The sequence below is a fragment of the Eupeodes corollae genome, chromosome 1, assembly GCF_945859685.1.
Source record: "Eupeodes corollae chromosome 1, idEupCoro1.1, whole genome shotgun sequence".
In the NCBI taxonomy this organism is placed as follows: domain Eukaryota; kingdom Metazoa; phylum Arthropoda; class Insecta; order Diptera; family Syrphidae; genus Eupeodes; species Eupeodes corollae.
Genome location: NC_079147.1, coordinates 218,791,824 through 218,817,800, shown reverse-complemented (window position 1 = coordinate 218,817,800; position 25,977 = coordinate 218,791,824). Strand labels below are relative to the sequence as shown.

The 25,977-nt window shown below is 34.3% G+C and overlaps 3 protein-coding genes and 1 long non-coding RNA gene across 4 annotated transcripts; 2 read left to right on the top strand and 2 right to left on the bottom strand.

The window, feature by feature from the left end:
- Positions 1-300: 300 nt before the first annotated feature.
- Positions 301-2,525, bottom strand: LOC129939134 (uncharacterized). Its single transcript, XR_008780512.1, has 3 exons — positions 2,263-2,525; positions 1,027-2,189; positions 301-586 (listed from the first exon to the last, which is right to left on the bottom strand). It is a non-coding gene; the product is annotated as an uncharacterized LOC129939134 (long non-coding RNA).
- LOC129939133 (ubiquitin-conjugating enzyme E2 Q2) lies at positions 1,958-12,950 on the top strand. The gene is made up of 8 exons (XM_056047014.1): positions 1,958-2,119; positions 7,903-8,019; positions 8,076-8,327; positions 8,405-8,479; positions 8,540-8,831; positions 8,907-9,055; positions 9,125-9,203; positions 12,509-12,950. The coding sequence occupies exons 1-8, from the start codon at positions 1,958-1,960 to the stop codon at positions 12,538-12,540; spliced, it is 1,158 nt and encodes a 385-aa protein (XP_055902989.1). The 3' UTR covers positions 12,541-12,950.
- Positions 12,951-17,338: 4,388 nt separating this feature from the next.
- Positions 17,339-19,919, bottom strand: LOC129941871 (histone-lysine N-methyltransferase PRDM9-like). The gene is made up of 3 exons (XM_056050638.1): positions 18,894-19,919; positions 18,672-18,821; positions 17,339-18,606 (listed from the first exon to the last, which is right to left on the bottom strand). Exons 1-3 carry the CDS (start codon positions 19,716-19,718, stop codon positions 17,446-17,448), a joined length of 2,136 nt encoding a protein of 711 aa, XP_055906613.1. The 5' UTR covers positions 19,719-19,919; the 3' UTR covers positions 17,339-17,445.
- Positions 19,920-22,197: 2,278 nt separating this feature from the next.
- On the top strand, positions 22,198-25,740 carry LOC129940610 (serine/threonine-protein kinase PAK mbt). Its single transcript, XM_056048998.1, has 4 exons — positions 22,198-23,969; positions 24,027-24,147; positions 24,287-24,558; positions 24,628-25,740. The coding sequence occupies exons 1-4, from the start codon at positions 22,728-22,730 to the stop codon at positions 25,102-25,104; spliced, it is 2,112 nt and encodes a 703-aa protein (XP_055904973.1). The 5' UTR covers positions 22,198-22,727; the 3' UTR covers positions 25,105-25,740.
- Positions 25,741-25,977: the final 237 nt, after the last annotated feature.

Below are 25,977 nucleotides of genomic sequence, written 5' to 3'. Positions count from 1 at the left end.
CCATTGAGAACTAGGGCCTAGTGCCTTTCAACTCTCAACCATTGCGAGTACGATTTTAAGCCGAATAAAAACGGCTCATTTGAGAAAGCACTTTTCTAAGAATTACCCTTGGAGGATATGTCAATTCCTCTCAAGAGGTAGTACCCGTGAAAAGAGCACTTTCGATGGCTCAGGCAGGGATCGGACCAAGACTTCTGGCATGACAGTCCAACGCACTAATCATCACGTCACAGGTACTACAATTCTTGACCACAGCATTATTTTACCTTTACCAGTATGTTTTATATAAAAAAAAATAAATTTAGTTCTTAATATTCTATTTATTTCTTAATTGAATTAGTGACGGAACATAAAATAGTGTTTAATTCCTTTTTATCCTGATTCTCATTATTTTTCTATTCTTATTGCTAACAAAAAACAGAGTTATTAGAGCAGCTTTAAATTTGACAGCTCTATCGCACTTGTTAAAATAATAAAATGACAAACAAAAACAATTCCAATCGTGCTCCCAGCGCCGCGAAATAAAATCACGGAAATCTAAATTTGCCCATGGAAAACTCCATAATTCTAGGGTCTTGCTCCAAACCTTAAGTAGTATTCACATGAGCGCGACCAACGAACGACGAATGAATTACAGAATGTGAGTTTATATACGTTTGAAGACATATTTCCACACAAATTCTTAACAAAACGAAAGCAATATAGTTTCTATTTGATTTATGATACATACTTTTACTTTTTATTATAATATATTAATAAATTTAAGAAAACAAATTTATTCGTCGCGAAAAAAATTATAATTGATACGAACTGTCAAACTTTATTCGCGTTCCACATTATACACACTCGCAACGAATAAAATAATCGCTCGTACTTAACCTAAAAAATCATTCTTGTTTTGGTTTCGGTGGTGAATGATGTTCGTCTGTGGCCTCATTCGCGACGAATTAAAAACTCTCATGTGAAAGAAACGTCAAAATCGACGAATATTCGTTCATTCGTTGGTCGTGCTCATGTGAATAGTACTTTAATATTCATTATTCGGCCGCTTTGGCGGTTTCTACACAGTTGTCAAGCTTCCAAGTCTGATTCGATGTTTGCTGCATCTGTATCGTCTCCCTGTCGCGTTTATTGCGTACAAACCTTAAACATTCATCTTGCAAAATTGCAACTTTATGAATTTATGTCTATACGGTCGTCCTTTAATGCGATTTGTTTTTGTTTCACAACAAGCTTTACGTTTTCTCGTTTCCCCAGCCAAATTCTTAAAGAGGTGTGAAAAGGTAAAAGACTTTCCGTAATACGCCAACAACAAAAAACTACTAGCTATTGTATTACAAGAACAACTATGCTATCTCATTCTTCTATGGCTTAAATAACGTGATGCTGGCCTTCTTGCTCAAAAGCAGATAAATAGGGTGTATTTTATTTTTGTCCCACCACCGAGCTAGATGTTGTCCTCTTTTATCTTTTCCATGTAGTGTGTTCTGTTTCTGTGTTCTGCTGTTGTCTGACTGCTTGAACAGTTGCAGTAGTGGTCGTTTTCGTTTTGTCTTTGTTTCGTGTGAAAATAATTGGTAGTGCTGGCAAAAGTGCTATTATGCAGTGAAAATGAAAATTAATATTTGGAAAAAATAATTGATTGAAAAGCACAAGAAAGAAAAATCCATTAAAAATAACTCGAGCTCTTCAAATAAATTTATTATTCAATTTGTTATCTCTTACCCTTCTCCCTTCACCATAATAGTGCTGTCAGTGTGAAAACAAGTAAATACAGAATCAGACCAAATCCAAAAAAGAATATTTTCTGTTTGATATTCCTCCATCTGGAAAGGTCGGAAGCTCAGTCAGAAGAAAGCAAATAAAAGTATAAAAAAGAGTACTTTGAGTACACAAAGCAGCAGCAGCAGCAGCACAGCACCACCAGGAACAGCAGTTTATTGTAAACTGTTGGAACATGGCGTGTTTGAATACTTTAAAATTAGAAATAAAAACTCTTGAAAAAATATTTAACAGAAATCATGAACGTTTCCAAATACTCAACTCTAGTGTGGATGAGTTGACTTGCCGTTTTATCGGTAAAAATGGAAAGCGTTATGATATTCACGCAAATATAACGGTAAGTCTTCCTTCCTGTCTTAAATAATACACAAAACACAATTACAATACAGCCCTGTCGAAAGTCGATTCTAAAAAAGTCAAGTCGACGATCGGAAATCGAAAATCGAAGAAGACTGCAAAACTATACTATTTTTAATTTACATATGTAATTTATTCAGGAATAAAAGGAAAGATTTTAAAATTATTTTGGTTTTGGTGTTCGAGCGAGTCAAGTCGCCGCCGCCGCCGTCGTCTCGTATAAGTGATGATAGGTGATGGAGATGGTGACTGTGCATCACAAGTTACAACACAGACTTGGTGTTTTATTATTTTTTTTTCCTCGAAGAAAACGAAGGGTGAATATTGAAATAGAAAGAAATCCATTATTTGTATTTGGTAGCAAAAATAAATAAGAAAAAGATAAAATGTGACCCCCACCCTGTGTTTTGTTTTGTATTTTATTTATTTATTTATTATTTCCTTTCATAAAGTTAATCTGGGAAAAAGGTTGGTAAACAACTTTATTTTTGTAGTTTTGCGAACTTTTCTCTTAAATAAATAAAAACAAAGTCAAAACTTCTATTTTCGCATAAGAAGATAATAAACACAATTAGGTAGGTACGTTTATTGTGACGTATTTAGTGCAGACAATATTTTGTATAGCTATGTAGGTAATAAACATTTATTGATAGTCTAGGTACCAATTGGAATATACAGTGGCTCACACGACTAATCTGTGAAATAAATGTTAATTTTTGTAATGCAAAAACATGTATACAATTAATAGAGCTGAACCATCATTTTATAACATATTTAAACTTAAGTTAAGTTTAAATTTAAAAAAAAACTACATTTCTAATTATTACACAAAATCGATCATTCGCTGTTTTTGCACTGTAGTAACTCTGTAACGGTACTTTTCCCCTTAAACATAATGGAATTTATTTTCTGTCAACTGCAATTTTCGAACTAGGTAACTAGTAAGTTTTTCAAGTGTCATACATTTCAAACTCGGAACTTTACTTCACTGCCCTCCAACTTCAGTTTATCGTCAAAAAATTACCTACAAAAAAAATTGTGTAAATTCACAAACACATCATTGCAGAAATGATTTGCGATCATACCTTGCACGCTGATAAATGCAAATAATTGGCATCACTTAAAATATCAATTGTTTATTATTGCAAATTCCGATAAACTGATGCGGAACTACAAACAAAAAAAGTATCAAGAATTTTCTTGAGAAGTTGTTGATTTGGAGCAAAAATGGCGGAAAAAAGACAATGAAAAGTATTTAATGAAACTCTAAATTGTTTATAAATTAATTAGTTTGATGATTTTCAGGGGATATCTTACCAGCACACAAATTAAACTATTAATAGAAACCAGATTAAAATATGAAGGTCAATTTATTGCCAGAAAATTCAAGTCAATATTTTGGAAAAAGTTCTAGAGGAGATAAAATGTGCGCTTTTCGAGTTTTTATTCATCGCATCGCATTGTACTCAGCTGAGCAACGATCAGCATCGCAAAAAAGCAGTGATGCCTAATACTACCAAAAAATTTGACATTTGTGAATTTACCCATAACTTACAAAAATTCTTAGCTAAGCTACAAGTCCATCACGACTTGTATTTTGTATTGTGAATTTTAATTTAACAAGGAAATAGGTATGATCAGCTTTCATTTTGACATAACCGAACTTGACTTGGTAGTTAAGGAGTTTCTTATTGACTAACTGTCCACTCAACTTTCCAATAAAGTTGCCTTAATTGGAAAGCAATTTTATAGCAGCCAGAGCCTTGACTTTAGCTTGCCAATCATATTCTAGAAATTTGCCTTATTTTTAAATTCCTTATGTATTCTGAACCTGTCCAATACTGTTAACCTCAAAATATAAATTACTAAAGAATTTTACCTGCATTAAAGGTGGTTTCCTGCTCCATGTCGTAATAGCAATACAAAAAAAATTAAATATCTTTTGAAACTCAAAAATTGGTTCTGTTGCATAACCAGGACGGTAAATCAGCTAAAATTGAGCAACGTAGCCCTTTCTACAGTCTACTACAAAATTGTACATTTTAAAGACGAAAATAGGATTCATAATAAGGAAAAAAAGGAAAGAAACCTGAGACGTATGATGAGACAATTAGCTTCTCAAATTAATCAAATTAACTAAGATCCCTTCTTATATTTGAAATCTCTAGGAATTTTTTTGAAAAAAAACGGCAACGAAAACATGAGTTGTGCAAAACAATGACCGAAATGTGTAAGGAACCATACATCAGTTAGTTGGCTAATGAACTAACGGGATATTACCTCTTGGAACATAGAGAACTACATACATATTTTTGCATTGTTAGTTAGCCATTATTAGTAGTACCCGTGGCGTGACGGTTAGTGCGTTGGACTGTAAGGTCTTGGGTTTAAACAGGGTCTGTGACATTTAAATTTTGTTTCAAGAGTATGTCTCTTGAGGGGTATTGACAAATCCTCCAAGAGTAATTCTTGTCTTCAAAATTTCTTTCTCAAATTATCCGTTCGGATTCGGCTTAAAACTGTAGTACCACTCCATCCCTGAAAACGTTACTCGCACATATGAATGTTTGGGAGGCTTAAGTCACTAGGTCCTAGTTCTCAAAGGCTGTTGCGCAATCCAATTTATTTTTATTTATTTTAGTTAGCCAATAGACATGACAATATTAGAAATAAACATACCCGAGCTTCGGTCATGGTATGGCGATGTGTTGAAAGTTGTTGTGATAGTAAGTGACATTTTTTGGAAGGTGTCAGTAAGCTCGGAAAAAAGTCAATTTTATCTTCCAAGACAACTACCCAAAGCACAGATCTTACACAAAAACGTCGTAGTCATTTTATAACTGCACTAAAGTGCTTGAACACACAAAAAGAGTAAACCTTACCTAAATGCAATCGAACATATAAAAGATTAACTTGATTTCGAAGTGTCCAAAAAAATTTAGAAATATTCAGGACCTTAAGACGGCCGTGTTGTCTCTTGGCAACTACGTACTAAATATCAAGTGCCTTGAGTTTAAAAGTAATATAAAATGGTTATAAATTTCTACACTGTTTAAATTTATATTTCATGTGTCTAATTAGTCGTAGCTGCATGGACGAGGAGGAAGAGGAAACAGTCCAACCTTCTATGTACATGTCCAGCACTCTCCATTAAAAGGAATAACTTTCTCGGTAATCCCTTCTTCGATAATACCAGTGAACTGGCAACTATTGACACAAAACGTCGCTCTAACTTTATTAAAAGTACAAAATGGTTTGTTTAAGTTCATTACTCTCCCATGAGTAACCTTATTAGTGGTATCACAATGGACCCTTGAGGTCTACGTGCGTCAATGATATCTGGACAGCCACTAAAACCCAACATAGCCAAATTATTCGTGGAAGCCACTGTAGGTACTTTGGGTTTGGAAAATAACTTGAATACAAATTTCCAATATGACGATGGTGACAGATTTGTGTAAAGAATTATTGAGAGAAGAAAGGTATTAATACGAAAACCAACAAAAGACAAAGATTTGTTAAAAATGAATGTTTTATTAAAATTCACTTAACCACAAATTATCGAATCACTAAATTTGGCGTAAGTTTAGTTTTTTACATGAATATAAAATAAACAGACAGAAACAGGTGCTGTAAATTATTTTTTCTATCTGCGAATAGTTTCATATTTATGAATATTAAATAAACGTTTGATTGAAATTACTCATTTCAACTTAACAAAAATATATTCACTCCCTTCATTCAATAAGTTATAACTTTACATTACCTTTTATTAAAGTCTGATGGCTTTTTAGTTGACTCCACATTCATGAAACTCTTTTTTTAGAAAAAAGTGTTGATATATTAAACTCTTTTGCGACTAATTTCCTAGAGTCATTTTTTAATAACTCTGAAGTAGTTGATAAAGTATATTTTAATAATTAAATTCTTTTAGCTTGCTGAATGATAACTGCTCTGACTGACTTATTAAAAAATGTAAAAATGCTTTAGTTGACCCCTTGCTTTTTTTAACATTCCGTAAAAACTGAAAAAAATGTATGGTTTAAACTACAGGGCCACTTTCTTGGAATTTTAAACTCTTTGACCAAGTTGGTTGTGAAATTTAAGCATATAAGCTGTCCTCCCTACTTTTGAAGAGCGAAGAGAAAAAACCATATAAAATATATGCTAAACTGATATTTTCGTCGAACTCGATAATTGACAAAGAAGTTAACTTAACACTGAAACGAAAAAGAAATTACAAGACACCATCAGCCATTTTTACCATCCTTCTCTCTGGTAACACTAAATTTCCGTAACAAGAGTTGTTAAAAACAAAAAATTCTGATCTACTGGAACCTCCTTGGCTCATCGACTCCAATTCCTTTATAGTGATCCTCGCATCTCAAAGGAAAACCTATTCAAACGTTGAGATATATCAAAAAATATATCTCAGCCTTGCACGCAAATCATCAACCTACATCATTAATATTTACACCAAGAAGAACCTCAAAAGATAGCTGACGAAAACAGGAGTGAATCCAACAAAACAAAAACCTATATACCCTACAAACAGCGAAAAATCAAAAATAACCTGCAATACTACATCTGAACTCAAACAACAGAACTAAGCCATCATTGAGAAAATTCTAAATGGAAACGACATCATCCAAACGCTGAGATACCCAAGTTTTTCAAATATAATTAAGATCAATGATATTCTCTTAGAAATTGAAACTATTATTATATAAATGTATGTGTGTTAGATTAATTATAGAGCGGTAGGCCTTTGCAGCTAAAATTAGGTGGTGCAACGGTCCGTAGGAAACCAGGGACTAGTGACTTACAACTCTCAACCATTCCTGTGTGCCAGTAATGACAGGGATGGAGGGCACCTACAGTTTATATGCCGAATCCGAACGGCTTATTTGAGAAAGCACTTTTTCATAAGAGAATTACTTTTGGAGGATTTGTCAATTCCTCTCAAGAGGCAGTACCCTTGAATAAAACTTTAGGTGGCACAGGCTAGGATCAAACCCAAGACCTTTCGCATGACAGTCTAACGCACTAACCATCATGCCACGGGTACTACGGCCCTTGCAGCTAGAAGCTCAATAGTTTTATATAAACATGTAATTTATCTTGTTTAATAAATATATAATAATAATAACTGTTTACACTCAGACTTTTCTAAAGCTTTTTACCAACTATGTCACGGAATATTTTCATGAAAACTCAAAGCTCTTGGTTTTTTACCGTTTATCTTAGTTTAGATTGAATCTTACCTTGAATTTTACCAAGTAAAATTTATAAAGTGTATTTCGGAACCTTTTGTTGCTCAATCTGGAGTTTAGCAGGGAAGCAATCTTGGTCCTTTTTTTTCATCCTCTCTATTAACGACGTTACATTGTTTTTGTTGTTCACATATGATCTTGCCTTTTACAGCCTGATAATAATAGTTTTAAATTTTGGTGTAGGAAAAATAGGCTATCCCTTTTACTAAAAACGAATTTCTCAGCAAAAACTCTGTCGCGTCTTCACTTATAAATGTTTAGGTGTTCGTTTCTGTTCCATCTCACTACTGTCCATAGAAGAAAAAATACGTTTTAGAATAATTGGGCTACATTCTGTGAAAAAAAACAACTTGCCATCAATTAATATAAAGATTAATTCAGGAACACACCCGTACCTGACCCTGTCAAGTTTTATTTCGTTCCCAAATCAAGCTCAATACTAACATTTGTTAAACACTTTATAACAACAAATGTACATTTTTTAATTTAGGAAACATACCCATCATCCCCTCCAGTTTGGTTTGCCGAAAGCGAAGAGACCAGTGTCACAAATGCTGTTCAAATTCTCAGCAACACAAACGGTCGTGATAACCACGTTATAAATCAGGTAAGCTTTGTTAATACTTTAATAAAGAATGTAATAAAATAAAAACAATTTAAAAGGTTGGAATCTTACTAAGAGAACTATGCCGCCTACACAATGTCCCGCTACCACCCGACTTAGATAACCTTACAATACCATTTCAATTGCCACCGCCCAGTGTATCACCCTTACATCAAATGCAACAGCATCAAATCGATGACATTGACTCTGATCCAGACGAAATCGAAGATCCTGTAGGTGACAGCGAACAAGAAAGCGAAGGCGACGAAGATCTTCCACTTGAAATGGATGATGGCCGAAATATAAATAAGGTTTGACAATTTTTGTAACAACTTACAGAATTGTTAGTAACATCTGCTCCCGTTTTAAAACTTAAAAAAAAAAACAGAAGGATGAAATGGAGGTAGAACACTTAGCCACACTTGAAAGACTGCGACAAAGTCAAAGACAAGACTACTTAAAGGTATAAACTTCTAATTTTTTGCTGTTGGAAATTTTGTAATTATTTTGTATTAAAATTCAGGGATCAGTTTCTGGTTCTGTGCAAGCAACCGATCGTCTCATGAAAGAGCTACGTGATATCTATCGTTCGGATTCCTTCAAGAGTAACATGTACTCAATAGAGCTGGTAAATGACTCAATATACGAATGGAATATCCGTTTAAAATCGGTCGATCCGGATAGTCCGTTACACAACGATTTAGTTATGCTTAAAGAAAAGGAGGGCAGAGACAGCATTCTCCTGAATATAATATTCAAAGAAACATACCCATTTGAGCCACCTTTTGTTCGCGTTGTGCATCCCATTATCTCAGGTAATTTTTCTTCTTTTTTTTTAAATACAAATTTGGAAAACATATAATGTGTCTATTTAATGTGTTTTATTCGAGGCGGTTATGTTTTGGTGGGAGGGGCAATTTGCATGGAGTTGCTTACAAAACAAGGCTGGAGCTCGGCTTACACGGTAGAGGCCGTCATAATGCAAATATCAGCGACTCTAGTCAAAGGAAAGGCTCGCATTCAATTTGGAGCGACAAAGGTAAGTATAAGAATTTATTAAACACAAAAAATAAATAACAAAAATAAATAATAATGACCCTTGTTTTAGGCTTTGGCCCAGGGACAATACAGTCTAGCCCGTGCGCAGCAAAGTTTTAAGTCATTGGTACAAATACATGAGAAAAATGGTAAGATTTTACAATTCATGCCTTAAACCTATTTAAATATATAAGTATTTTAAAAATCTGGGTTAAAAAAATGAAAATTAAAATATAAGTTAATTTTTATTTTGTATTGTTCGCTTTTAAAATGTTTTGGTTATTATTATTATGTAATTATTTGAGCATTATTAATTTGAGTTATGTCTGCGTTTCGAATGTGCATGTATTTTAAGGTTACAGAAATTGAAATTAGAACGTTCATAGAATTGAAGTTACTGTGGCGAGGATAAAAGGGTCGGGTCCGTTGTTGGTAAAACATTAATAAGAGTGACGCGGATTTTACTATGCAGTATAATTTTCATTGAAACTTGTACAACGTTATTCAACACGAAGAATAACTAATTGAACATTAAGGATTCTTAAGAGGACATAATGCCCACATAGACGAATTGACTTCTTTAAACAAACAAAATGTTTACCTATGAAGTAATTCCTTGACAAATTGTCCATGGTTTTTCATGGTTCTCTTGTGTAGTCTTATACTTCAAAAGCTTAACATTAAAACTTACATACATTATTTATATACAGTTATGGTCATTAAAATAGAAACAGCAACAACTCTATCATATAAAGTTAAATAAAAACAAAAACAAGCAATTTTCATAATTCTAACTTTTATTATAAACTCCGTAACACTACTTTATTTTAAATTATGGGATCCTTAGTTTTTTTTTCTTTCTTTGTTATTGTAAATTACAAGTTCATTGAGAAAACAAATATTTTGCCTGGTCTTTAAAATAGAAACAGTTCAATAATCAAGAAGTTTTTATCTTTAAGCTCAAAAAATTCAATAATATTTTAAGAATCTTAAACGAGCCAAGCGGTATTTACCATCTGGATTTCTGTTTAATATATAAATTTTAAAAGTTTAGAGATTATGGGGCGTAGAAGGCACTGCAACAAAGAAGAGAAAATTGCAATTTTAATTTTACGTGAAGAAGGGTTTTCGTTAAAAAAAATAGCTGAAAAAGTTGCTCGATCTCTCAAGCTAGTTGTAAACGCAATTAAACCAACGAGGAAAAAAAAAACAATTGGGCCAGCCAAGAAAAAGGACCATCAGAGAAGATAGAGACATCATTCGTGTATCAAAAAACGATCCTTTGAAGTCTTCAAAAGACATTAGAGCCGAGTTACAGCTTGGAGTTTCTTCCAGAACAGTTCGCAGGAGACTTGCCAAAAATAATTTGCACGGGTGAATCGCAAGGAGAGTGCCCCTTTTAATAAAAAAAAATATATCATCTCGCTTAAAATTTGCAAAACACCATCTTAGTTGGACCGGAAGGAGTTAAAAAATGGAGAAATGTTTTTAAGAATGACGAAACGAAGATCAACTTGTTCGGAAGTGATGGCAGCCAAGTTGTTTGAAGGCCAAAAAGTTGAGAACTGAATTCTAAATATACCATCAAGACTGTAAAGTATGGAGGTAGAAGTATTCTACTTTGGGGATGTTTCTCCTGGTATGGCGTCGGACCTATTCATCTTATTGAAGGCAAAAAGGATCAAGTATCGTATGTTAATATTATGAAGAACACGATGCTGCCATATGGGGAAGAGGATATGCCTTTAAAATGGATCCTACCGCAGGATAATGATCCGAAGCACTCGTCAAAACTCGCAAAAAAATATTTTGATGACGAAAAAATTAAAGTTATGGATTGGCCATCCCATAGAATACTTGTGGGGGGGATTTAAAAAAGGCGGTTGGGAGGCACTCCACAAAAAATAAAACGGAATTGTGGCGAGTTATAAAACAAGAATGAGCAAAAATTTCCGTTCAGAGATGCCGTCACTTACTTGACTCCATGCCCAATAGGTGTCAAGCTGTAGTTAACAATAAGGGTGGGGCAACAAAATACTAACAAAAATATTATGAACTATTAAATGTTGTAGTTGTTTTAATGCTTAATTTTTGTATCTGTTTTAATGACCAGGAAATATGTTAATTTTTTGTTTAAAGATATGAATATTTTTTTTTATAAAAACTAGTTTTAAAAACAAAAACAAATTAAAGTCCAAATTAAAATTTATTTTTAGTTTTTATTGAATAAAGTACTTGAATTCTTAAAACCTTAAGTAGTGTTTATATCTTTATGTCCATGACTGTATTTACATTATGTGTATTTTTTTAATCTGAAAGTTGTCGCGAGCTGGATTTGTCGGCGTCCATAACTGTATTTTCTAACAATTAATTATTATTGCATATTAAACAAAATTTGGTGACTTTAAATTTAATAAAACAATATTACCTGACCATTTAATCGTTTAAAAAATTAAAAACATTGATAAACCGAGTTCTAATATCCTGGGCGGTATTCTGTTATTCACATGAACTCATTCATATTATACAATTCAAATCCATGTATGAAACGTTTCGGATTTGTCTTTACTGCGATTTAAATTCCGAAATAAAATTAAATACAGATATATTTCAGAAGATAACATAAGTGGGCTTGTAGTAAGCCCAGTATCTCCTATAGTACTTTGCTAAATGTGGACTAAACTAAGACCACATTAAAATCTTGCCCAACGTTATATTGCAGAAAAAAAAAGTGTTAAACATTTCTCTGTTGGATGATTTCCCTATTGTTCTGCTTACTCTTCTAAAAATTGTCCAATACTTTTCATATCCAAATTTATTTTATAAATTAAAAAAGTTACAGTGTGCTTGAACTTACATTTCTTATGAAATCGAAACCAATCATTAATGATTTTCAAATGAACAGCCGCTTACGTGAATGTCAAATTAAATATGGATAATCAGTTAATCTCATCGAAAGGACTCGAATGTCAACGCTGGGGTGACGGAGTCGTGTGAAGTCATGTTATAGTTAGATTTATGATTTTAATATAAGACTTTAGTATTTCCTGGATGAAACTGCTGTAAAACGTACAATCTTCAAAGTCATAGTAATTAAATACGTTTATTTAATATTCAATTCATTAAAAATATTACAATTCGATAGAAAACAATAGATTTTTTAGAAACATTATAGCCACTTTTTTTCTTTTTTTTGATGAAAGAGGTCAAGTATGTAAATATTTCTATAATATTGTAATTATCAGAGAAAAGTACCTGCATTCTGCAATGGATCTCATTTTGATTTTTTATAAGAAAAATGAGTTCGTTATGTACAATGCGATAAAAAAAACATATTTCTAATGTTTTAACTTTCAATTTATCTCAAAAGATCACTGTCACCTTTTTTGTTCTTATTCACAATCTTAAAACCGAACCTTATACTTATATATTTCTTTTTTTTTTCATTTAACAGGATGGTTTACTCCCCCCAAGGAAGATGGTTAAAACTTAATTGCACGCATATTAATTATATATTATACAGTATAAATAACTTTTATTTTCATATCCATTTCCGTTACGCTTTTCGTTTACCGTTAATTTTTATCACGAAAACAATTGTATATCTTAAACAAATCTCGTTTTTCTGTTAAAATATGTCTACTCAAGAAAATAAAATAAAAGAAAAAACAAAACTTTCAACGACGCATCTATTGAAGTAAAACAAAAAAAAATTAGAAAAAAAAAACTTTAAAATTATGAATATTACCTATAAAAATATATTATAAACAATAAAACTAAACATTTAGGTTTATTATTCAATTAAAATTAAAACAACAACAAAAAAACATAAAAGCTAACGAAGTATTTAAAATAAATAAGGAAACCTCAAAAAGAGACAATTATTTTTAATTCTTCTTGGCAATTTTTTTTATTTTTCATTTTTTAAAGGATACCTTAAAATTAACAAAGATAATTCGGAAGACCTAAGTATATAAGAAGAAGCTAGAAGAAGAAGAAATACTTTTTTCTCACATACTTACTTTTTCACTAAATAAATAATTTCAACGAATGAGCAACGTCCAAAAAAATAAATTAGGTGGCGCAACAGTGCGTTTAGAACAGTGTGCGTGTATGTTAGGGATGGAGAGCAACATTTGCAAGTTTGAAAGCTTGTCTGCTAAAATTCGGAGTCGTAGACTGCTACTTTACGATTACACATTTTCTTATTAATGAATCTCCACTTAATCCACAAAAAATAACTATTTAGTGCGGTTTGAATGCATCTTTTTTCTCCAACGATAAATATCGTCACGCCGTGAATTGGAAGATTGGGGCTACGTCAAGTCATTACTTACTTAGGTCCTCAGACCTGTTAAGTGCGTTGGGAACCCCTTAAGGGGCATAGGGCCTCTACTACGCCTACGCGCTATCGTGTACGGTTTCTGGAGATGTGTTTCAGCTCCCTCCAACTCTTGCCTAGTGACGCTGATTCCGCCTCTACTGCCCTGCGCCATGTGCTTCTCGCTCGTCCACTCTTCTTCCTTCTTGTGTGAGCGGATTTCACTGCATTGCTTGGCCAATGCAGTCGTTAACTTTTCGAAGCGTATGTCCACTCCATTGCTACTATAGATTCTATAGGTTCCTGACCTGTCCTTCTATGAAGAACCTCATTTGTTATGCGGTTTTGCCCAGAAAATCCTTAGGATGTTACGAAGACGTTTGTTTGTAGCTTTCTTGTTATGATTCGACATTTGTGCGAAACAGTCGTAGCTTTGTTCTTAAGCTGATAGAGTTCTTCCTCCAAATTTTTGATAGCATACCGAATGGCGCTTTTGCTTCGCCGATACGGCAGATGACGTCTTGTTCGGTTCCGCCTTCGATGGAAACGATACTTCTAAGGTATTGAAAAATCTCCATTTTTTCCACCGTTTGCGAAAAAATATTTATTTAAGAGGATGGTCCGGTTCCGAGGCTGATCCTTTTTGTTTATTTTCAGTTCCACAAATTTTACTTCTCTGTCCACACTTGTTGTCATTTGCTGGAGATCCATGATCCTATGAGAGAGTAAGCAAACATCATCCGCATAATCCAAGTGCTCTAAATAGGTTGTCAAAGTCTATTGGATCCCTCCGCTACCTGACAGAGCTGAGCGTAGTACATCACTTATCACCAACAAAAACAATATTGGCGACAGAATACAGCTCCGCTTCGGATTTCAAAATCACCTGACAACCTACCACCACCGTGCAGAACGCGACACTTGGATCCATAATATGTTGCTTTAATAATAGCAATTCGTTTTTCTAGGATGCCTCTCCTCCGCAAAGGTAACCAGATATACTCCCTGTTAACGCTATCAAAGACCTTCTCGTTAAGTCATTGGTTCAAGCAAACAAAAAGCGTTAAATGAGCTCAGAGCCAATATTTTGGAAAGTGTAAAGTTCATTTAATTCCATTTGAAATTGACATCCTTGACGAAAGCCGTAAGTTTTGTTTGCCTTAGATTTTAATGTATGTAAGTAATTTTATTCTGTAATTGGGTTTTAAAGGGTAAACTCAAATTTCCTTCAAAAATGATTTTTATGGAACTTGGTCTACCTGTTGTTCAGAAAATGATTGTGTAGGTACAATGGAGTTTACCAAACGTACGAGTATTTTGTATATCCTAAACAATGAACGACTAAAAATGGAAACACTTTAAACACACGGAAATTCGAATAAACAAAGAAAAAATGATTTATAATTGTATATAAAAGTTTCATGCTATTCCCTGCTAGGGATATGAACATGTTTTAATGTCGAGCCCAACTTAAATACTGCATGGATCTTATTGATGATAAAACAAGTACCACGTAACACTTAAATCATCGTTTATAAGTTGTAAGTACTTTAAAGTCTATGATCGATTGACAAATTTGTATTCTTTTGAAAGGGTTAGGTTAGGTCTAAGCCCCATAGTTTACGACTCTAATATTCATCATCATTAATGACGCTCTTAAACGAATCTAATTTACTAAATCGAATAGACAAAAGCAAAATTGAAACAAAATATTAACCGATTCAGTTGTTATTTACTATTATTGGCCATTGGTATAAAAGTTCATAAACTTTGAAGTCTATTTAGTTCATTAAAAGTGATCAATGTTGTCCTTTTAATGTCACAATTTTTTTTTGCCATATACTGCCTTAACCCCATGGTTTACAAGAGCTAAGCTTTCCAATGACGTACATACAGTGCGTTTCATAATTAAAACCCACTTTTCCATTTAAGATACCTCCAATGAAATTGACAAATACTCTAAATAACAAAGGGAAAATTTACAAGTGAAAACGTTTGTAGTCTTCGATAGTACCACATTCTTGCTTGATTTTCTCTCAAAAGCACTCCGTTATATTTGAATTGAGCTACGTTGTTCGGTCGATTTGATGTGGTTCATATTTATAACACACATCACAATGCTCCCTATTAACATCCAGTGTGTTTAATTAAAGTGTTTTGGCTCAGTCATTTAAGACATTTTTGTTTGCAAAATATGCCCCGCGGTAAGGTACTATCTGGTGTCGAAAAAGGTAAAATGTTGGCTCTAAATGAAGAGAATGTGAGCATCAGTGCAATTTCGAGGAGAACAAGCAGAAGGTGGCCGGGTTATTGCTAATTTTTAAAAAAATCCAGAAAGTTATGACACTGGAAGAAAAAAAAGGTTAATGGCCGCGAGGAGCAAATAATCGCTCGCGCGGCCAGCAATTCAATCGTAAGTTGCGCAAAATTAGCAGCGCTGATTCAGACAAGAGTGTCAAAAACAACGGGTTGGAGAGCTATTTAGTGAAATCCAAACTTATGTCGGTCTAAAATAAATTGGACACCGCGTCTTTTAGACCATCAAAAGGTCGCTATGCTGGAGTTCGCCAAGAATAATATGGAAACTAATTGGACATTTGTATATTTGAATTAAAAGTTGTTATTGAATCTGTTTTTTTTTTTTTTTTCATTTACCTAAATATGCTGTTTAAAGGTTGTTTTTTCTGATGAGAAAAATTTGAATTTAGATAGTCCTGATGGCGTGACTTACGGAAGGAACCGAAATATTTCTATAGGCGAAATTTTTGTGGCGGCTTAGTGCTTTCTCATCCAAGGGGTGTCTAGAAATGCAATTGACTTCATCGAAAATGAATAGTAGATTATATTCAAGTTCTTCGACGCAGTTTGGTACCTTTTTTGGCAGATAACCATGAGAGATATTGGATTTTTCAGCAGGATAATTCCAGAATCCATACCAGCATAGACACAATTTATTGGTTATAAATACTATTGATGTAATGAATTGGCCCGATTGCTCTCCTGAGTTCTGGTCAGGAGAATATACGAGGAAGAAAAGACATATGAGACGGTATCAGAGCTTAAACACGCTCTTCGTGAGGAATGGCTTAAAATCGAGCCCCAACTTTTGGATAACTTAATTAAATCAATAAGAATAAGAGTTTTTGACTTGATTCTTGCCAAAGGTTCTCAAATATATTATTAGTTTCTGTTTTTCAGTTAGTTTTATTAACTGTTGAAGCCATGGGTTATACATTTTAAACACTTGAATTTTGTTCTGTTTTTATTACTAAGAAATAAAAATATACTTGCTACGTTTTTGAAAGTTATTTGTTTTTTGAATTAACTGCCATGACCATTACTTTTATTTCCTATCATTTTTTTAAAATTGTTTATAAATGACACAAAAATTCAATTTTCTTAAAGTGGGTTATAAATATGAACCGCACTATATACATATCTATGCTGTGGGCGATAGGCAGACCAAAATGCCCATTTTCATTTGTAAGAGATTTTTTTAGGTTTAGGATGTATGTAGGTTATAGTAAGAAATTTACATTAAGTTCACAAATCAAAGGGCTTTGTTTAGCCTTAGTACATTTTTCAACATATCGATTGAAAAAAAAACACGGTAGTTCTTTTGTTAATTTTGATTTTTTTTTTTTCAATGTGAAATCCCTGAAAGAGGAATCGTTTTATGATTAAATTATCAAACTCTATTGCAAAATATGTTATTCAGTTTTGAGTTTTGTCATATCACTTCCTATTTTTAAAAGCTTTCCTCTAATATGCTTAATCTATAACAAAAGCATCCCAAGTACCACATACTTACCTAGAAGAAACCGTGGTTAGAAATAATGTTGTTCAGCTCAATTTTAATCTTGTGTTCAAATCAACCGACATCTTACAACGCTTGAATGTCTTAAGACTTCTAAGCTTAGATTTAAAACCTTAATTCTCATTGTTGAAAAGAAAAACATTTAATAACCAATAAAACAAAACACTTTTAATGTGGTTTTATTTTTTGAAAAATCTACTCTACATTTTGCCTAAGGCGTTATTTATAATACTCAATATTACTATTTGTTTTTCTATGATGCACAGGCAGTTCGATCATGTTTCAGCCGTTTATGCTTACGCAGTGATGTTTTCCGAAAGAACTTTGCACCGCAATCATCGCAACTGACACGAGATTGATTTTGTCGGCAAATCTTAGACGTGTATATCTGTTTCTTTACCGTGTTTCGATTGATGTGGATACTTGAGTTAGTCACATTATGAGTTTCATTTAAATGTTTCTTTAATAGCTGCGGGCTTGTGAAGCCTTTGCCACATTTATCACACTTGTGCGCCACTGAGCTAGAGCTTAAATGTGTGCGCATATGTTTTCTTAAGTCTGCTAATGTTGGCCATTTTTTTTGACAAAACTTACATAGCATCTCCTTTTTGTCGAGTTTGTGCCTTCGGATGTGTGCTCTGTACGACTTCATGTCCGCAAATTTGGTCCCGCAATCTACACACCAGGTTGACCGTTCTTCAGTACTTAAATGCGTTGTTGCGTGGGTGCGCAGGGCTGATCGGGAAGGGAATCCATCGCCACATGTCTCGCATTTAAATGGATTGAAGTCGTTGTGTACCTTGGCTCTATGATCAACTAGCTGCGATAAAAGACGAAATCCTAAATTGCAGTCGGTGCAGCGACGAAGATTATTCGTGTGCTTGTTGCGCAGATGACGCATGAGAAGCTTTTTGGTCTTGTTCTGCCAACCGCATACAGTACAATAAAAAAAACCATCCTTAGATTGAAAATCCTCACTGGTATGAGTCGACTCCATGTGAGTTAGCCAAGCCGCGTGATCGCTGAAGGATGTGGCGCATATGGGGCACTTGCCACTTCTTATTTTCTTCCTAAAGTTGCATGGCCGCACTTTAAGCTGTGGTGGCGGATTTCGATTTTTCTTCACTGATATATTCTCCATAAAGAGTTCGATCTGTTCGTCTGGTATTGATAAACAATTTTCGGAGGTAATAACATCTTTCTTAGTGCTAGCTAACTCAGCATTTAAATAATTGATTCTACGTCCAACTTCAGCATGGTTGGCCTCCGGGTCATGTTCATGGAGGATATCCAATAAAAGATCATACGATTTTCGACGCATCAAACGGGAATAATATTCCTTATTAGTCTTATCCCAGAGACAAGTTTGCGACCTGTACAGGTCGATGAATTTATCCACTACTTCTGCCGGATACTAGCAAACCGTAGTCTGAAAGGTAAACATCATTCTTAAAATATTGAAAATTTCTAGTGTCTTACCTTATTGCTGGGCGGTTTATTCACATCGTCAGAATTGTCTATTTCTTTGGGTTTCGCCAATTCAATATGAAACTTCATAAGGTGATTCCATAGGTCTTCTTGCGAACTGAGGTCTAACGTACATATAGGGCATATAAAATCTGTAAAAATCTGTACAAAAAAAAAAAAAAACAAACAATGAGGATTGCAAGTTCTTTTATGACAACATTTTATTTTATTTACACTTTTATCTAGGTCAACGGAATCACAGTTCAATATAAAACTTAGATAGGGATAATACCACGGAAGAGAATCAGCTTCCGTAGTCTGTTTTAAATCTTTGTACTCCTCCAGGAAGCAATTCTTTACTTGGATTAGGATGCGACGCACATAGTCAACTGGTTTAGATTGTTGGGCGTATTTGTTGAAATGTGCAGTCAGTAGCTTGTAGACACCGTCTATTATATCCGAATTTGTTGTGGATGCAATACGCTCGTGCCAAACACATGGGCACTTTTTGTATAGATCCAACAACTCAATAAATACCTCCCCGGTAAGTTCCGACACATCTTCCTCGACCTGCGTTGGCTTTGACATGGGTGTGTTTTTCTCATTGCCTTGTTGCTCTACTTCAGGTTTATTAACACCCACTAACTCACTTTCATGTGGATGCGGTTCCATTTCAATAAAATTTGTTATGGTATTCGATGCAAATAATTCTTCAGGAGGGGCAATCCAATCAGTCAAGAACTCGGGCTCTTGAATTGGAGGCGCGTCATCTTCTAGTCCATCGAATCCAATGTTTCCAATGCCATTTTGTAAGATTGGCGAATTTAAATCTCCACGATCATCCGATTCCGAACGATGCCAACGAATGTGATCAATAAATTCTTGGAGTGTTGTAAAGTATTTGTTATCAGGGTCGCCGTCGTCGCAACAAAAGGCGCAAAATATATAAGCATTCGTACACCAGTCATTAATTTGTATTTCACCGCATTTCGTTAGTTTTAAAGGATTAAACTCCAATTGCAATTTATTGGAGATGATATCGGTTTTTGTGTGGGTCATTTTTGTATTACACTAATTATTATGAATACAGAATTTCATAATTTTATTTAAACTAGATGTAGAACTTTTAAGTGTTTGGTTTTTGGGTACGAAATCAAAGTCAACATCCTGGCCTGGGACCTGGGACACACAAATCGTCATTAGCCATGTTAAAATGTCACACTCCACCCATACAAAAGCAAAAATTAAATAAAAGTGACAACTTAATGTTGTCCTGCGGGTTTCTCTTTCACACAAATTGTTATGAGTGGAATTTGGAGTGGAAATTGATGACATAGAGGGAGAAAGTATGTTGACAGGAATTTGCTGGAAGTGTTCAATTCAAATGCTTGGTTCGTTATCATTAATCTAAAATCTTGGTGTACACTGTTCTAAATATTTAAGTTTAACTTTGAAGTGATGGTATTTTTGTTCTAAGGGACATGTTGATAAAGGGTGTTTCTTTAAGTTATTCTTAAAAGCTTAGAAATTGTTATTCAGGTGTAAAATTCTAATTAATATGAGTTGTGTCTTCAATTAATATTTTTTAGGTTACTCCAATTTCTTACCAATTGTTTCAAAGCATAGTTCAGAATTGATAATTATTTATTTCGAAATGTTAAAATGCAACTTTTTGGTTAGTGCGACTTTCATGCTACAGGTCGTGGGTTCAATCCCTACCAGCGCCACCTACAAGTTTTTTTCTCAAGGGTGCTGTCCTACTGAGGAATTTTGACAAATACTCCAGTAGTAATTCCTGCCATGAAAAGACTTTTTCAAATTATCCGTTCGGATTCGGCATACAACTGAAAATCCCCTTCATCCATGGCATCGTCCTGGTTCCCTAAGGACTGTTGTGCCACCTAATGTATTTTTTTAATCTAAATTTAGTTCATTCTGCTTTTCGTTTCTTATAGCACGTTTTTCAATGACTGGAGTTGTGAAATTAAGCCTGATTAAGAAATGTATTCTTTTTAAGAGAAAATTGGGCCAACTATTAAAATGAAAAAATGACATTTGAAATAAATAATTTTTTTGTTCTGTTTGTATCTCTTTCTCAAGAGATACAGATACATACATATATAATTATATTAACTACTAATAATTGTACTAATGTTACAAATACTCTATATTTCAAGAGCGCGTTTATGTGTGTTTACTTTTAACCATAAAAATAGACACGCCTTTTACTTGTTAAGTTTTAAATGGATTCCGACGATTTAATTATTGAAGATGTAAACATTTTGGAAGATGTGGCCAACCGTCCATAAAATATGACGGCACTGAAGGTATGAACTTTTGTTTCCCGGCAAAAGCCTAAGAAATTAAAACATACATTTAAGATTTGTTAAGATAACTGACAAATCATCATTACGTCGCCAATTTTTAAATATTAAAAAAAGTATTTTTACTCTTACTTTTTTCATAAAATATTTGTGACAAATATGTTTTTGTGTGTGCTGTCAAAATGACAGTGGAAACAATGGAGTTACATTTTACGGTAGGTAAGTTTTTAACCTAAATATTAATATGGTAATTGGTATAGCGAAATATTTAAAACATAGTTAAATTTGTTTAAGTGAGCTTTAATTTTGATAGAGAGAGCAATTTTCTTACCATCAGGTTGGAGCGTCGATATACTCTGCATAAACTCTGCATGTCTACGTTACGTTGGGCCTGCTTCGAGGTTACTTTGAATGACACTTCCAATACAACATTTCTTAAATGGCACTACTGTTATTAGCAGCTGTTATTTTTTCTCAAAATAAAAAAAATTGAGTTTTGAAATCGAAAAAAAATTAAATTTACCGTGGAAGTAGCTTACACAGCCTATAATAACCAATGGGAATCCCTCCAAAAGCAAATGTATTTTGTTTGTTGACTTTTTTACAGCTGTTGAGCTGTCAGACAAAGCAAATGTTCAGCAAATTCGAACTAGAGCTTACGTTTGAAGTCACATTACGTAACATTACTTTCTTTTCCTCACGTTTGTCAAATAAAACGTGAGGTCAAAGCTTTATTGTGATAGCATGCACTGAATTACTATGGCTGAACTCATAAACGTCAGGCGAAGCCGAAGCTTGTTTGTGTTTCGGCCATTAAAGCTGGTTTGTTGGATTTTTTTCTGCACACTCTATTTGGTTGTTTGGATTCACTTTCCATTTCTGACATTACTCTCACACACCAATGGTGGAGAGTTGTAAGGCACTGAGCCCTAGACCGTTGTTGTCTAAAAGATTTATTTTTTATTTTGAATTTAAATCAGAACGTTTATACACAGCCTTACATTGAAAACCCTTTTTTGTCCCTTTCAATGACAGCACTGTTTTCGTTAATTGTCGATTAGTTCCATCTCTCTTTCATTGACAGAAGTTGCAGTTCTTTTTCGCATTAATTTTGTTAACGTACCTGTCTCTGTCTAATATTGATATTTACACTCAATAGTCACAAATGAGTGTTTTTGATCTTTAAAAATTTATGTTTCTGAAATGACTCATTTAGTAGTTTCTTCAAAAAACAGCAACAACGCTGTGTAATTTTTATAAAATAACAAACATTTTTTAGTTATTTCTGTTTTTGTAAATATGAATAAAGACTGTTTATGTTATACTTCTTTATAATTCCTTAAATTTGAAGAGAAATTTGTAGTTTTATTGTGTTTTATTTTTGTTATCTAAATATAGGCAGAATACACCTAACGTGAATTTGTGAATTATTTGCGTACGCCTTGGTTAAATAAATGTTTACAGTGAATATCTAGCAACATCATAACAAAACGAGGGCAAAAGGTTTTACAAAAATCGATTTGCCTTTTGTATTTTTTGTAAATAAGAATAAAAATAATTCATAACACCGCGGAACAGAAAGCATTAAAGCAACACATGAATGACCTGAAAAATCATCGGAATTTATAGCCTGTTGAATAATTGCGTAGCTTGTAGCTACATAGCATAGCTAAGAAAAAGGGCTTCCTTTAGTTTGGTTTAACTAGAAACCAATTACGTGAATAGAAATAATTATTAAGTGAAAATGTTTTCGAAAAGAAAAAAGAAACCACAAATTTCAATGCCCAGTAACTTTGAACATCGAGTGCATACGGGTTTTGACAAATTGGAGGGACGCTACGTCGGATTGCCATTACAATGGGCGTCTTTGGTCGGCAATAATCAAATACTCAAGTCAACAAATCGGCCACTCCCGCTTGTGGATCCCTCGGAAATTACTCCGACAGAGATTTTAGATTTAAAAACGATTGTTCGACCTCAGAACAACAATAAAGTGGATAGCGTATCTTTGAACAGTACGGGTGGAGGAACATTGACTCTTAAGCAAGACGCAGGACCAGGAGCGCCAAACTCGAACGGAGGACTGATTCTTCCGAAGACTTCACACGTTGCCAGATCGAATTCGTTGAGGAGTTCAAGTCCGCCACGGGTAAGACGTGACTTACGAGGCAACGCGAATGTTCCTCCGGCAGTACCAGAAGAGCCGTCCCCAGGTCCGATTTTGCCCCACCAGCAGCTGCAACAACAGCAGCAGCAGCAACAACAACAGCACCAACAACAACAACAACAGCACCAACAACAACACCAGCAACAACAACAACACCAACAGCACCAACAGCAGCATCATCCACAGCAACAACAAATGCTCTACCCAGGTATTCGGAAAGATGTGGGGACTAACGTTGCTCATCTGAAACCACCGATGCAAGCCCCACAAATTGGGCCACCTGTTCTGCAACACCAAGAAATTATTGATCCACACAATTCAATGTATGCTTCTAAAATTCCATCCAATGGCAATGGTCCTCTGTCCGTGCATACGGATCTGAACCTACCACTGCAATACCGACAGACACCACCGCAAGCTAATTCCCCAGCTGGATCCATAGGCAGCTCAGCGTCGCGTCCGTCCCTGCAACACCAATATTTGTTACAGCAACAACAGCAGTCAAATCAAAATAATAACTTCCCGGCACATAATATGCCACCACCGTCCACCCTAATTCAACCACAACGTCCACAACCTCCAATGAGATCGCCACCTACAGTGGACAATTCATTTTCGCAATCCATTCCAACAAACGGTCTTCAGATGACAGATCACAGCCCTAATTCACAACATGTAAACAATCCTTCGATTGTTGGAAGCATAAAAACCAATTCCCGTGCGTCTAGTTCTAGTGGGGGAAATAGTTCTCTTGCTCCGGGAAGCATCGGAACATCCGCAGCTAATCCAAAGCAAGAACAAAGGTTAACACACGAACAGGTTAGTTCATTATTGTTTTATTTTATGACTTGAATCATTTCTTGACTCTTAATATAGTTTCGGGCAGCTTTACAAATGGTTGTATCGGCTGGAGACCCACGAGAGAACCTCGACAATTTTATGAAAATAGGCGAAGGCTCAACGGGAACAGTTTGCATTGCAACGGACAAAGCCACAGGTAAGTGTTTACGGAATAACTATAACAATTAAATGATTCGATACAACGTAATGTTGTGGTCAAGTTTTAATTCTTGAAGACAGATGAACTCAGTCAAAATCTAAGCCTAATATAATTGCTTCTTTTGTTTTGTTTTTAGGACGACAAGTTGCTGTTAAAAAAATGGATTTGCGCAAACAGCAACGAAGGGAACTTCTTTTTAACGAAGTAGTCATCATGCGTGACTACCATCATCCCAACATAGTCGAAACCTATTCCAGTTTTCTAGTAAACGATGAATTGTGGGTGGTGATGGAATATTTAGAGGGCGGTGCACTCACCGACATCGTTACACATTCCCGTATGGACGAAGAACAGATTGCTACTGTTTGCAAGCAATGCCTCAAAGCACTAGCATACCTTCATTCCCAAGTACGTATTTTCAGCATGTACATATTTTTTAAAATCGTATCGTTCTAATTTTGTAAATTTCCATTTTAGGGTGTCATTCATCGAGATATCAAATCAGATTCGATACTCCTTGCTGTTGATGGTCGGGTTAAACTTTCTGATTTTGGATTTTGCGCTCAAGTATCCCAAGAATTACCCAAACGCAAATCACTCGTTGGAACTCCATATTGGATGTCACCAGAAGTTATTTCTCGTCTTCCTTATGGGCCAGAGGTGGATATCTGGTCACTTGGCATAATGGTTATCGAAATGGTTGATGGCGAACCACCATTCTTTAATGAACCGCCTCTGCAAGCAATGCGACGCATTCGTGACATGCAGCCTCCGAATCTTAAGAATGCTCATAAAGTATCACCGCGTTTGCAGTCGTTTTTGGACCGCATGCTAGTTCGGGATCCAGCTCAAAGGGCAACAGCTACCGAATTACTAGCTCATCCTTTCCTTCGTCAAGCTGGCCCTCCATCACTTTTGGTACCACTTATGCGAAACTCAAGGCAACATAACTAATACAGGACAATTTCGATTATTGTTTTAATAATCGAAAACTAACGGAATTAAGAATGCATAGATATACACCATTTTGTTTGATAGAATTCGTTAAAGACATTAAATACTTAAATATACATTATACACACATATATATATATATAAACAAAACTTACATGATATATATACAATTATTTATCTACATTAAACAATATTGACACATGAGAATAAGTTAAATGAAATTTTTTAAATTAAGTACTTACCTTAATCGTGCCTTAAATATTAAACAAAAAAAAAATTAAACATCGAGCTTCAATAGGTCATTAAAAAACATTGCATTTTTCAAAATTAAGTTATTAAAGTTGAAAACTTTTAAATTGTATTTAAATCGAAAGTTGAGGAATTAAATGCCATAGAGCCACATTGAAATTGAACTACTAAACCTTAAAAGAAAGAAAAGTTAACCTATTTTTTTAACAAAATAAATTGTTGATATAGATTATTGTGTATAAAAATATTAATTCGGTATAAATGTTGCGAAAAATATTATGTTATATTATTGTTCCCTAAAAATTTTATTGGGAAAAATATTATTTTATCTTAACAGCGATTATAATAGTTCAAAAAATAAAATTGGTTTAAGAATGATAATACAAACATTTTTGTTTTTTAAATGAGAATAAAAAGTGAAGTACATACTGTACGTTATACAATAGGTAGTCTTAAACAACAATAAATCGAGCTGCCATTCCAGTCTGCAGCCTAGTTAAATAAATGGACTTATAGAAAAAAATTAGGACCCTCAGTTTATAAAAAGCCAACGTTCCAAAAAACTGTTTCTGTAGCCTCCCAACCTGGTCGGCCAATGAAAAACACTCTAATAATCCAAAGCAT